Genomic DNA, 14,895 nt, shown 5'->3' with positions numbered 1-14,895 from the left:
GTCGAACTTGATGGACTTGGTCTTTTTTCAGCCGGATGTAACTATGTATGTAACAATGTATCACATTCACACATAGCAGGGGCAATTTTATTAGGAGCCAGTTTACCTACCTGAATGCTTTTGGAGTGTGTAAGGGAACCCAGAGACAATATAACAAGGTGACTAAAATATTGTTCCTGACTTTGCATTTAATACATGTTTCTACAGAGAAGGCTTTAATGTGCTAACATTTTAGTTTAATCTGCCACAGTTAATCTAATTTATTATAATGTAAACTGGATTCTCCATGTCCTTTGAAAAAAATAATTAGTGGGAAAGTAACTGAACTACAGCAATTCTTAGGACATTATTTGACTGTTTTAGGTCTTTAGGTTAGGTTAAATTAGTTAAATTAGTTAATTTATATATATTTCTTTAAAAAAAATCATAATTAATTACATTCATTAGGTGTAGATAAATACTTATTTTACTTAGTATTTGCAATAAGTGGATGTTCAAGGTGATTTAAATAATCAGCAGTTTATAACTGTAAGCCTAAAAAAAAAAAATCAACTACACTATCAATCACACAGGGAAGCAATACCGTTTTCTTCCAAAATCATTTTAATAAGTGTACTGCTAAAAGGACATTCAATAATACAGAGACAATTACTGTAGTTTGTTTGAAAATAAATATTTAACTTGCCTTTTAATAAAATATAAAAGACATTCTAACTTCCAAGAGATTTTTTTCAATCTTACAGCGCCAAGCAATAATTCCAGTTCTATATTACAATACAGCCACTGAGTAAATTTAAGTCTGTAGAAGATATTTCAATTACCAGAGCAAAAAGTACATGTGCAAATATGTTTTAACGTACACAGTAAGCAGTGAACATGGAAATACAAACTGCATGGAAATGTACATTATATCTGAAGCTATGAAAGTTGTTTAGTGGTTGGAACTAATTAGGGTTCAAAGCTCAAGTCCAACCTGGATAATATTTGCAGAGTTTGTAATTTTCCCCCATGTGTGTATATATCCAACAAAATTACCTTAAAAAGATCACCGTGACATTTTAAAGGAACATCACAAAATCCAGAAATGCTGCTAATACCAAAAACTACATCCAAAGGGAGGGGAGAGCAAAAATGATTTCCTCCATCTACCACACTCTTAAGTCATAATTCATCTGCCCCTGTGTATTTATACATTTAGCAGAGATGACCTTGTGTGTCCTTACTAGGTCTACTCAGACTCTGCAAAGCAACCAGATATTTTCTTTCCGTACATTATCGGCATCAAACTGATCAAAGCAAATTTGCTCTGTAGTAGTAATGGTAGAGAATCCCTCCTGGCATGGACAGATAACTCACATGAGTCATTAGGGATGATAATTACCATATTTATGGCAAAAAAACAACCATTTACAGAGCTAGAAGGTATCTAGAAAGGAAATGTTCTTCCTCAATTCCAAGATGATAGTGCCCACATTCACACTGCTAAAAAGAGTGGTTTTATGAAAATCAGGATAACCACAGCTTCCCACCAATCTCTAGATCTTTTATCTACTTTCATTGAAAAAAAAACTTAGAAAAATCATAAGGGTGCTTGATTGCAAAGTGCCACAAATAACTTTCCAGCTGCTGTGCTGGTATGTACAGGTGTCGAAAGACACAGGTATGTAAAACAAATAGAGGGGTAAGCTTGTTTTAGTCAAACACTAGCACCTTTTTCAAGATTTTAAGTGTTTTTCTAAACAAATCCCAAACCTGGCATTTCACTTTCTTTCAGATTGCAAACTGTAAATTAGGATTCAATTCAATATCCTGCCAAGATTTTATGCAGAGGAGTCATTTGGCCAAATCCAAACATTATGAAAGCAGTGCATGCCTTAATGAAACTGGATTTTTCTTGCTTGTTCCATAAATGTTACCCTTCGCTTACTAAACCTAATCCATTGCTTCAGTTAGCAATTGCAGGCCTGGATCCTTTAGTACAACAAAGGAAATGAGAAAGCAAACAAACCTGGTAGAGCAGGGGAAAGCTCATTATATCCTCCAAAGGATGCATTTCTGACAAGTTTCCGTCCATCAGGTCGCGAGAGGAAGGTGCCAGTTGAAACCCCAGCACATGACCTGCGCCTCAATGGACCTTCTTCTTTCATGGCCAAGTGTTTGTTGAGGGTGTTTGTTCTCAAATGGAAAGCTAGTCAGAACAAGAATGTTGGAACTACGGCTTTCAGATTACAAATACAAGAGCACAGTACAGCGACTTGAGCACATACACAAGCAATCACACATGTTTCTTAAAGGTATCAGGGGTTGTTTTTGTAATAAACAAGTAGCTCTACAGCTGTTGTCAAACACCTATAATAAATATGTAAATAGTGTATCTATAACCTCATTAATATATAACCTCAGTAAAAAGTAAATGATTGTATAACATCTATTGTACAGCTTTCTATAACACACTGGCACAAAAACTAGCCTTAAAGTGAACCTCTCATCCAAACATAGAAAGCTGTATAATTAAAGTTTTTTGCAAATTAAATATGAAACCCAAAGTCTTTTTTTCTTTAAAACATCCATACCTTTTATAAACTAATTTAAAAGTCTCAGCTGACAATCATATATTGCCTGCCCCTCCTCTATGCCTCAGGCGTTTTTACCTGCGCTCCCCTGCGTTCCGTTTTTCTGCGTTCAGCCGCAGGGGAGCGCAGGAATAGACGCATTACATTTTTTCCAATGGGGCTGTACTCACACAGGTGCGTGTAGGTGCCGAACGCAGGAAAAATGCAGCATGTTGCGTCTGAACCTGCGTTCGGCGCCTACCCGTGCCTGTGTGAGTACAGCCCCATTGGAAAAAATGTAATGCGTCTATTCCTGCGCTCCCCTGCGGCTGAACGCAGACAAACGGAACGCAGTGGAGCGCAGGTAAAAACGCTCGTCTGTAAGAGCCCTAAGTGATGGATGATAGTCTAATAGCCATCTGCATACTCATATAGTGGACATCGTTAATGCCTGTGTTTACATTAATTTGATCTAAATAAACAGGGCTTGCTCCTTTTTAAATATATTTTAAAAAAGCAGCACTATAGACAAATAAAAGTGCAAAAGATATCTAAATTTTGCCCTGTTTTATAAAGTTTAGGGTTTGTTGCTGGTGTATGAAAAACATAACATTGGGTGTTGCACTCATAAGATACGTGGGGGAAGATATGATAGAAGTGCTGTGAAATAAGAAAACACACAAGCCAGGTGTCTGAGTCAAAGCAACAGACAAGGCTAGGATCTATGTTGTAGAACAGACATGTAACTTACACACAATAACAATTCAAAGTGGGAGGTGCCCTTTGTTTTTTTGATTATTCTGTGATACCAATGGAGTAGCTATCCCCTAACTATGCACAGGGCTAAATAACAAGAAGGCAGAGAGGAAAATGGGATCAACTATGTGCCTGGAAGTAGGTCCTGGGAGGTGCTAATTATTTAACTTTGGCGTGGAAGATTAAGTTAACTGAAAACGGGGTTCTGTGAAGCATTGTGGAGCAACGAGTTCTAAACTGGCATTTTAAATCAGTTTAAAAAAAAAAAATTAAAAAAAAATTTAAATATTTTTAAAATGTGCCCTTTCGATCTTAACCTTGATTGCCTCCTGGTGTGGTGAGAAGGATATTCTCTCCTTGACATTAAGGGACATATTTATCAAAGGTCGAATTTCGAATTGAAAAAACTTCGAAATTTGAATTGAAAAAGACAGAAATTAAAGGTATCCTGTCTAGGGATGGGCGAATTTTTTCGCCTTGTTTCGCCGGAAAAATGACGCCCATAGACTTGTATGGGCGTCTGCGACATTTCGCCCAGCGGCGAATTTTTGGCGAAACGGGTCAAATTCGCCCACCCCTAATCCTGTCATCGGAAAACATCTTTTTTTCAAAACCCATCAGTTAATAGTGCTACTCCAGCAGAATTCTGCACTGAAATCCATTTCTCAAAAGAGCAAACAGATTTTTTTATATTCAATTTTGAAATCTGACATGGGGCTAGACATTTTGTCAATTTCCCAGCTGCCCCTGGTCATGTGACTTGTGCCTGCACTTTAGGAGAGAAATGCTTTCTGGCAGGCTGCTGTTTTTCCTTCTCAATGTAACTGAATGTGTCTCAGTGGGACATGGGTTTTACTATTGAGTGTTGTTTTTAGATCTACCAGGCAGCTGTTATCTTGTGATAGGGAGCTGCTATCTGGTTACCTTCCCATTGTTCTTTTGTTTGGCTGCTGGGGGGGGGGGGGGGAGAAGGGAGGGGGGTGATATCACTCCAACTTGCAGTACAGCAGTAAAGAGTGATTGAATTTTATCAGTGTACAAGTCACATGACCAGGGGCAGTTGGGAAATTGACAATATGTCTAGCCCCATGTCAGATTTCAAAATTGAATATAAAAAAAATCTGTTTGCTCTTTTGAGAAATGGATTTCAGTGCAGAATTCTGCTGGAGCAGCACTATTAACTGATTCATTTTGAAAAAAATTTTTTTCCCCATGACAGTATCCCTTTACTTCGAAGGTTTTTTTTTTTTTTGGGTCGAATAGGTCCGTATTCGGCCGATTTCGCATCATACAAATCAAAGGAATAGCGCATTCGATCGAAGTCCACCAATTGACTCCAAATAGGTACTAGGAGGTCCCCATAGGCTACAGCAATTCAGCAGGTTTTAGATGAAGAATGGTTGAAATTTTTTCAAATTCTTATTGAATTTGAACTTTTCGAAGTACACAAAAAATAGCTTGAAATTCAAATTTTTTTCATTCGAAAATTCACCTCGACCGTAGATAAATCTGCCCCTTACTGTTCATAAATTATGTGAATGGACAGCATTTTGCTAAATAAATAAATGGTCTAAAAGTATATATCAGTGCAACAAGTCAACCAAAGACTGCACAATATTAATATTAAAGAGCATAATGGCTACATGCCTCGAGATAACCCAGTCACAAGCATAACAGGGAAGAAGATTATCTATTTTCTATTAAGCATAAAAATGGACTTAATTGAAAATCTCTTCAGTGACAGCTGCAATTGATACGGAGACCGCAAAAGAGTACTGACAGCTACACAGCTTGAGAGATACGTCAAAAGCACATGCAGCATCCAATGAATACAAAACGGTCCACACTGTGAGAGAGGTTTAGTAACAGCAATCTGCTAGCAAGACATATTTTACTGACTTAGATAAAATGTAACATTGGATTTAACTTGATATAGAGTTTACCTGTCTAGCAGCTTACTGTTATTGTGGGCTGCACTAAAGATCAAAACAAACAATGAACCTCTGTAAACATGAATAAAACTCTCTGGAATAAAAATCAGACTGGCCAAATCACCAAACAGGTGGATAACCATCTAAATTAAACCCATTTGGTTAATGCCTATAGGTTGGTGTACAACAGTATTCTTTTACTAAACTCATCTTAATAAAGTCTAGAAGAGATTTTTCTACCTTTTGCTTTCCTGTGTTAAGCATCCTTAATAATAAGCTTGATGAAAACAAACTTGTGGTGACCATTACTCTACAATGCTACCACATAATCATGTGCCAGTGAGTCTTAGTGATCTTGGACCAAAGACCACCATATTTGTTTTAACTTATGGACATAACACCAAGTCCTGCAAAATCTTCTTAGCTTGTTGTCAGTCCATATTATTTATAAGGGTGTTTGACAGTTCAGCTGTAAAGCACATAATCCTACACAGACTGGAAAAAAGGAACCTGTAATTTAGTTTAACACACAAACCACCATGCACAACAAACAACTAAAATCCCTTCTCGCAAGCAAATGAATACACTGCAGCTTTGTTGGAAAAAAGCAGACAATGCTGAATCAACAAGCTGTTCTAGCTATATACTTGCCTTCAGTTTTAGCAGCTTGACTCACTGAATCCAAACATAAGGGTATTCCTGTTGCTAATGTAGTGCTCTCACTCTGCAGAGGTATGCATTCCTGGAATTAATTCCTTCTCCAGTATTTATTCATCTAAAGAGCTGGGCAGATTACCATGGAGAGGCATTTGAAGGAGAAGAAACTATCAAGCCTCAGGTCTGTGTGATTACGGCTATGATTTTACTCTGTAGACACTCAGCTCCCTGTTCTCTTCACTGGCCCCTCCCAACCTAGATAAGTGGCTCGTCTCTGCTCACATTTCCTAGCCAATAAGCCAGGCTGCATTTACATGACGGTGCTTCAGAACAAGCTTAAAAGGGCAAAAAGGTCAGATACAGCGCTTCTGAAGTCACATTTTCTTCCTTTCACACATTACTAATATATAAATTGACAGTGAAGCAGGCAGCAGTAGGATGAACACCATGCTGAAAGCAATATGTGAAGGAATTTTTTTTTATAGATGGTCTTGGTTGATCGGAAAGCATGGACGCTTTGGTTATGAACATTTTCTTAATTATTTATACACACACACACAAGTGAAAACACTGTTGTTCTCTTAGTGTATATAAAAAGAACTGGTATATATTTAAAAAGGGAACTATCACGAAAATTACAATGTAATATAAGCTTCAACTAATCTAAAGACGACCCGCTTCTAGATAGATAAAAGAAAAAAAAAAAGAAAAAATATATATATATATATATATATATATATATATATATATATATATATATATATATATAATATATAATATATAGAGTAATATATGGCATAGAGTTTTTCAAAATCGCAGGCGTCACATCGGATGCGAAGAAAACAAGGTAAGTAATTCAATTGTCGAATCGTGTCGCATGCAGTCTGCATCCGACAGTCGTGTTGCATTCATCTACAATGCGACATGATCCGACACTGGCATTACTTACCTTATTTCCGTTGCATCCGACGTGACGCCTGCAATTTTGTGCAGCGTGTCGGATCGCGGCGGAATCTGTTATGTAGGCATGCCCTTAGTTGATTTTTTTAGCAGCATCTCTGGAGTATTAGCAACTATTGTATCAATTCTAACAGCTGCCTGTAATGAAACCCAGGGATTCTGCTCACTAGGGACAATGATAAGAAATGTATCAACTAAATGTATCAATTTAGAACAGTTTGGGGGGTCGGTGACCCCCTTCTGCCAGAGCTGCTTTAGAAGGTGAAAAATGATACTTTACACAAATAGAAACTAGAAAGTATTGGAAAAAGTCATTATTTCTGGTGATCTATCTGAAAACAACTAATTGTTTGAAGGTGAACCACCCCTTTAACAATCCTACCAGTAGGCAGATATACATCCTGACTTATTAATTTACTACTAGCAGAGGCACCTGCCACAGACATGTGCATTTCCCGTTCAAGAAAATAGGAAGCCGTTGTCAGTGGTGTGCTGTCAACCTGGAAAGCACAACACCGATTAGACGCCCCCTGAGGTCCTTATAATCCTTTGGAAACAGAGCTCAGATGATAGGCTCATTTATAAACAAATGGCAAATTTGCACCAAGGCAGTAACACATAGCAACCAATCAGTGATTGCTTTCATTGCCCTACCTACAGCTGACAGAAGAAAGCGAATTATTGACTGGTTTGCCCTGTGATTATAAACACCCCACACTGACTATTGTTGGTGTAGGAGTCCATAATGACAAAGAATACTGAGCTGTACACATGTACTTGGCTAGCAGCTATGGTTTCCTGTAGAAATTTTTAAGATTTATTGGTCGTAAAAACTACCCAACAAACAAGTATACTAGATATAAGGAGCCTTTACTGGTTTAATCTGGTAAAGTGAAGTATGACTTTTACTTGTTTAATTTGGAATGGATAAGGTATGCCTTTTACTTGTTTAATCTGGTAAGGTTGAGGTATGCCGTTTCTTTCTTTACTGTATGCAACCATACACAAACCAGTTGTTTATAAAACTATTCACTAATTAGGAATGTAATCATGGAAAGAGAAAGTAAAAGAAGCTGCTCATAGCTAGTATTTATGCCAAAAGGCCTTGCTTGCATAATGATATCATAACAATGTGGAATGCGGCGTTCCAGTACTGTAAAAGTGGAAAGTACAGACATCCTATCTGAGTAGCTGTGTGGCATGCTACCTTAAGTGCTTCAGTAACACCACAGAGATAAAAAAGTCAACTGGGTCATGCTTACAAAAATAGGGTAGTAATAATAATAATAATAATCAGATAGTGTGACATATCATGCCTAATAGTTAGGAAGGGACAATGATTTAGAGTTTACTAATCACAGAAAAAAATGACTAATGGTCCTTCACAATTTCTTAATTTTGGCCTACTCACGAAGATAGCATACATTACACTATACGCCACAATTCTAAACGGCACTTAAATATCAGCACTTTATACCATGTAATCTCACACTTAGTTAAACAGCCGTGTTATTTTTTAATCGTTTTTTTAAATGCAGCAACATTTTTGTACTAAATTTTACACTCATTTCTTTAGATCTAAAACCTTTTTTTCACAAAACTAGGCAACATTTATCAGCATTTATATGGTTAAAATAACTTTCTTCTAAAGTATATCAAATATAAAATTAGTAATGAACTTGTATCCCTAAACCTTTCTAGATCACAAAGTTTTTTCCTTTATACCAGCTACTTTTGGCAGCAACAAATACATTAAAAAAGAAAAATATGGGCAAAATACTTACATGGAAATTAGATTAGTAATTATTGTGCAACATCATTACTTTAATAAAATCATTCCACTGATCATAATGGCTTTCTAACTATTTGCACATGGCACAATCACTTTACACCAGATTTAAAATCCAAGTTTATTAACCTCATCCTATGGTTAGAATTTTCATATCTTTTTATTGTATGGTGTTTTCTTTACAGTCTGTAGTATGACAACTGAATTAATATGATAATTAAATTGATTCAGGTCTCTACTTGTTTTTATGTTGCTATATGATTCAATGCAACCCAAGAAATTACAGTAGCTCAAAAAGATCAGATAACATCCAACACAGGAGCACTGGCAATTTCTATTGTTTTCTCTCAAATGCTTACATTCTTAGATATATAAGTTAGCCAATAAATGGTTATCATGTCACATGCCTTTTTTTCTAAACTATGGCTAACACAGTACACCACTCTTCTACAAATTGATACACAAAATAGCTTATTCAGAAACTGAAGACAGGGTGTAACTTGCAAAAACGGGCATAACCTGCCACCCTTTTGCAATTTGAACCCTGCCTACCAGCTTCAAACAAATAGCCTCAGGTCTCTGCACTCTATATAGCGGCAGTTGCATGTTCTGTGTGCTCTTAATTAAACACTGCTGACTGTGTTCGGCAGCACTGTATTCATGAGGGACAGTAAGGGAGATAGCACGCAGGTACCCTCCCTCCCACTGGCTAGCATGTGCATCATTCAGATGTGCACATTAGGCTAGAAAGGCTAAATTGGACTTTGCTAAAAACATCTAAAAAGCCAGAACAGTTCTGGAAAAACATTCTTTGGACAGATGAAACCAAGATCAACCTCTGCCAGAATGATGGCAAGAAAAAGTATGGAGAAGGTGTGGAACAGCTCATGATCCAAAGCATACCACATCATCTATAAAACATAGCGGAGGCAGTGTGATGGCTTGGGCGTGCATGGCTGCCAGTGGCACTGGGACACTAATGTTTATCCATGATGTGACACAGGACAGAAGCAGCAAATGATTTCTGAGGTGTTCAGAGACACTGTCTGCTCAAATCCAGCTAAATGCAGTCAAATTGATTGGAAGGCATTTCATAATGACCCAAAACATACAGCCAAACAACCCAGGAGTTTATTAAAGCAAAGAAGTGGAATATTCTTGAATAGCCAAGTCCATCACCTGATCTGAACCCAATTGAGCATGCATTTTTCTTGTTAAAGACTAAACTTCGGACAGAAAGGCCAACAAACAAACAGCAACTGAAAGCCGCTGCAGTAAAGACCTGGCAGAGCATTAAAAAGGAGGAAACCCAGAATCTGGGGATGTCCATGAGTTCAAGACTTCAGACTGTCATTAAGGGTTTTCAACCAAGTATTAGAAATTAACATTTTATTTTCAGTTTTTTAATTTGTCCAATTACTTTTGAGCCCCTGAAATGAAGTGATTGTGTCAAAAAAAGGCTTTAGTTCATCACATTTTTATGCAATCTTTTTGTTCAACCCACTGAATTAAAGCTGTAAGTTTGCAGTTCAACTGCATCTGAGTTGTTTCATTTAAAATTCATTGTGGTAATGTACAGAACCAAAATTAGAAAAAATTTGTCTCTGTCCAAAGATTTATGGGCCTAACTGTAGATACGATTAAATGAAAACTATACGTTCAGAATTAATATTCAACCAACTGATAATTTATAGCATAATAAGTGACCTGTTACATAATCTTACCAAACTGACATATAAATCAGTAAACATTACTTTTTCACATCTTATACCTTGAGTCACCATTTTGTGAATTTCTGTGTGCTGCCTCAGAGATCACGTGACAGGAAATAATGCAGCTCTAACTGTAACAGGAAGAAGTGTTGAAATAAAAGGCAGAGCTCTGTCCATCAATTGGCTGATGTAATCTAAAATGTATACATTTGCTTGGTTTGTGAGAGTACAGTGCCTCATCAGGGTGCAGTCCTTAGTACTTAAAATGGCCATGTGGTATTATCCAATGGCACATACTACAAGAAAAGTATATTTTACATGCAACAGATTTACACGTGGACTGTTTAATGATCTGATTTTTATAGGGAAGCTTTTAAAGACATGATAATAATGATAATAATAAAGAGGCTGAACAATGAAGACTACATGAAATGTTCCTTAGAATGGGCCATTCCACAACATATGAATAGTAAACTAAAATGTGAACTGCCCCTTCAACTTAAAGCAACAAAAAGACTAAAGTCTATCCAAAGCAGTATAAAACACAAAAAGCCATACAGAGAGACTCTTAATTGCAATTCACACCAAACACTGTGGATATACAGGATCTCCTTTTGCGCAACAGTGTTGGGAGAGAAAATGGACCAATATTGATGTGTCCATTAATCTATACAAATCTACAATCCCTGTACAAATAGCATTAGGCACAAGATTATGAGCACTGTACTTACCACCTGCTCAACCATACATTAAGTACAATGTACTGGAAACCACTGGGACCAGCTGAAGGTTGTGCACACCAATAACCTTGAAAGCACAAACTGCACCCATTTTACTACCCATTTTACTACCCATTTTACTACTGCATTTCTGGTTTAAAGAGGTTGTTCACCTTCCAAACACTTTTTTTCAGTTGTTTCAAATTTTTCACCATAAACAAAGTCTTTTTTCAATAGATTTTTCTTCTCTTCTTTTATTTTTTACCATTTGCCCACAAGCTAAGTTTAAAGTTAAATGTTCTTGTCTCTAGTGTCTCAGACTGGAAGCTCAATGATCCAGAAGCAGTTAACCTAAACGTTAACCTAAACGGTTACAATTTGCTATATTAGTTGATAAATTTAGTTTCAGCTAGTCAGCAGCATCTGTGGGGGAATATTAGCAACTATTTTATCAATTCGAACAGCTGTTTTTAATGAAACTCAGGGATTTTGCTCAACAGGGCCAAAGATAAAAAATGTATCAACTAAATGTATCCATTTATAATCTACAGTCTGGTAATTTCCCTATGGGACCAGACTGTAAATTATATCCTTATAAACGGCGCGTTCTGATGTCAGAACGCGCCATTTGTAACAGGGGCCCCAGGCTGCCGAATTTGACGCAGCACATTTGAATTTGACGCTGGGCATCCGAATTTGACGCCGGCGACCAGAATTTTGACTCCGACCCCCCACAAAAAGTAGATTATAATGCATAATGTACCCCCTACTAGAAATTTATAAAGATATCAAAAGTTACCTCGGAGTTATGTGAACTGTATAAAAGCACTCGGTCTGCAGCCTTGTGCTTTTATATGGTCACATAACTCCTCGATGACATATAATATCTTTATAAATTACAGTAGGGGGTACATTATAAACTATATACCCCCCTCAAAGAGCTGCTTTAAAAGGTGAAAAAATGTTTTTATTTTAGAAAGTAATTCGAAAAATTGTATTGCTGGTGCACAATCTGAAACCAACTGAACTGTAAAGTGTTGATGGTGAACAACCCCTTCAAGAAGAGATACAGTAAGCTAATAAACAACCATTTACTAGACAGAGTAAACGCATGCTGTGTAGACCATCAGATTTAGGGGCAGATTTATCAAAATGTGAGTTCAGATTTTAATAAATAAAAATTCACCCATGTTCTATTGATTCCTATGGGATTTTTAGAATGATATTTATCAATGGGTAAAAATTAGAACTCACCATTTTATAAATAAGAATCCAAAAATTCCATAGCAATGAATAGAACATATGCAAGTTTTAATTTAATAAAATCTGAACTCACATTTTGATTAATCTGCTCCTTAATGTTAAAATGTATAAAGTAGCCAAACTCAATACTAATCAGCCATGAAACATGTCATGTAATATACAATATCAATTTTTAAATGAATGACACTGATCCTATACCTTTAAAAATAAATATATTGAACAGTGTTTTTAGCCCAGATGCTGCTGAATCATAGCTTCCAGCTTCATGCAATATATACGTCATGGTATTCTGGCAATTACTGTCCAGCAACATGGGAGGCTTAAATTACACCTACAAAAATAGTGTACTCCACCAGAGTTGCAGGCTAACATAGCCCACACCCAGAACAGGGAAAATAATACTATTTGTCTAAGAAAAAGCTTACAGATGCTATTTTGTGATTAGATTACTTTATCTAATTTGCAAGCTTATTATACAATCTGGAAAAGTATATTCATAAGTAGACTTAAGTAGAAAAAAAACCCAAGGAGACTAGTTCTTACCATGGCTGTGGATAATGCCGGGACTGAGTGTAGCCTGGACCAAATCTTTGGTTGGAGAAAGGTATGCATCTTTACCTTGGCGTTGGCTCATCTTTGCTGGTTGGCTCAGCGGGGACTCACTATTTGCTACAGGATCTATAAATGTAAATAAATGATTGAAACATATAAATATTAAAACTGTAAATATGTATAGAATGTGTACCATTCCAGTGCTATAAATACACATGCTTTATCTATATATACGATTATGCTTTTTCAAATCAAATCCAAGCAATAGCACCGACACATGTACAAACTAATGCTACTTTTAACAGTTTTAAATCATGTTTTCTCTACCATTATATTTTATTTTAATGATCAGGGATATAGGTCTACATAGAAATGCTCATTTAACATGAGCCAAAATATAGGGGTTGTGAGGCAAATGGACTGCACCTTTTGTTTTATTAAAAAAAGAAAAAAAAAGAACCAGACTAGGTGATGAGATTACAGGACAAATAACATATGCCTGCAATTAGAGCCATTTTTGCCAATGCACAGAGAGTATTCATTTTAAAGACACATTTTATTTTTAAACTGTTACATTAATCAGTGCTATACAATGGGAGTGCATTTATTTAAAAATAAGTCCCTTTCTTTCCACAGGATATATTTAAAATTAAGTCCAGGGCTTTTCCTCTCATTTTTCATTAAAAAGGTAATTATTTCTTTTGTTTGGTTTTTAAATTATTAGCCTTCTTATACTGGCTCTTTAAAACCTGCAGCTTAAAATGCTGTCTGGTTGTTGGATGTTTTTTGCTTTGAATTATTATAACGAATATCAAGTAATTGTACTGCATTCTGATTTGTTCTTGATTAATTTCTTTTGCCTATAAAAATTATGTATGCAAAGTCAATAATTTGCAATTTCTACATGACACATAGGGGCAGATTTATTAAGGTTCGAAGTGAAAATTCGAATTTCAAATTCAAATTTAAAAATTAGAATTTTTGAGTTTATTGTAATTTAATTCGACTAGGGAATAGTTAAAATTCGATTTGAGTTTTTTAAAAAAAATGTAATATAAATTTCGCCACCTTAAACCTGCCGAATTTATGTTTTAGCCTATGGGAAAGTCCTGAAATCAATTTGGATTTGTTTGGAGACATCCTGAAAATAGAGTTTTTTTGGTGAAAAAACTCTAGTCTAATTTGATTCGAATTCAATTAGAGTTTGCGGGTCGATTCCCAATCACCCGAATTTGAAAAATTCGCTTTTTTAGAAAAAAGTTCGACTGGTCATTTTTTTTCCAATTTCGAGTTCATGGGAGTTTATGGGAGTTTTTACAAACTCCCATGAACTCGAAATTTGACCCTTGATAAATCTGCCCCATAATTACAGTAATCAAATGCATATGAGATATCAAACATTTCAGAAGACTTGTGGCATTAATATTTAGGATAGCTCAAATTTGTTTCAAATAAAATGTGGGAGATGCTGCCAATTTTCACTTGATTTTAAAGGTCTGCCGTTTGGGATCATTGTATAAACAGAAATATATATTCAAGTGGAACTAATTTTTAACGAAGGAATTTACAGCACTTTAATGGTAAAGATGCCCCAGAAACTCCCCATCTTCTTTTCTGTTGATTCACAGCACATGCTCTGGGCTGCCGTCAGTTATATGAGCTTAGGGACAGACATGTATATATAGAATATAAAGTTGTTTAGTGTTTAGTTCTGCTTTAAATATTTCACAAATATATTCTAAAAATACATGGTTTTCTGCAGTATATATTTAGAGGAATTCAAAATCATGGTGTTGATCTTATAGCATGTGGGAGATAAGATGCTGTAAATTTATATAGGGAATACTTTTTCCCCTACTGTAAAATACTAGGATCTTAAAAGTGTTCCATGGCCACATAAAGGAATGAGGCTGAAGGCTGTAATTTTATACAGGTCGTGAGGTGACTTCTAATATCCTCATACTGCACAAGAGGGAATATATAATTTCATGTAACACAAATTAC

General features: G+C 36.0%; 1 protein-coding gene across 6 annotated transcripts in view; it reads right to left on the bottom strand.

The window, feature by feature from the left end:
* Positions 1-14,895, bottom strand: part of osbpl8.S (oxysterol binding protein like 8 S homeolog) — a 94,596-nt gene that overhangs the window by 44,242 nt on the left and 35,459 nt on the right. For 5 of the 6 annotated variants that reach the window (XM_018255941.2, XM_041588596.1, XM_018255942.2 and 2 more), the window contains one exon: positions 12,883-13,017. In XM_018255941.2, coding sequence (XP_018111430.1) covers positions 12,883-13,017 — 135 coding nt within the window. Of the gene's footprint in view, positions 1-2,008; positions 2,189-5,890; positions 6,097-12,882; positions 13,018-14,895 lie in introns of those variants that run through there. The other variant, XM_018255945.2, reaches the window with a different exon arrangement.

This window comes from Xenopus laevis, chromosome 3S (genome assembly GCF_017654675.1).
Source record: "Xenopus laevis strain J_2021 chromosome 3S, Xenopus_laevis_v10.1, whole genome shotgun sequence".
Lineage (NCBI taxonomy): Eukaryota > Metazoa > Chordata > Amphibia > Anura > Pipidae > Xenopus > Xenopus laevis.
This window is presented reverse-complemented; position numbering and strand designations above follow the sequence as displayed.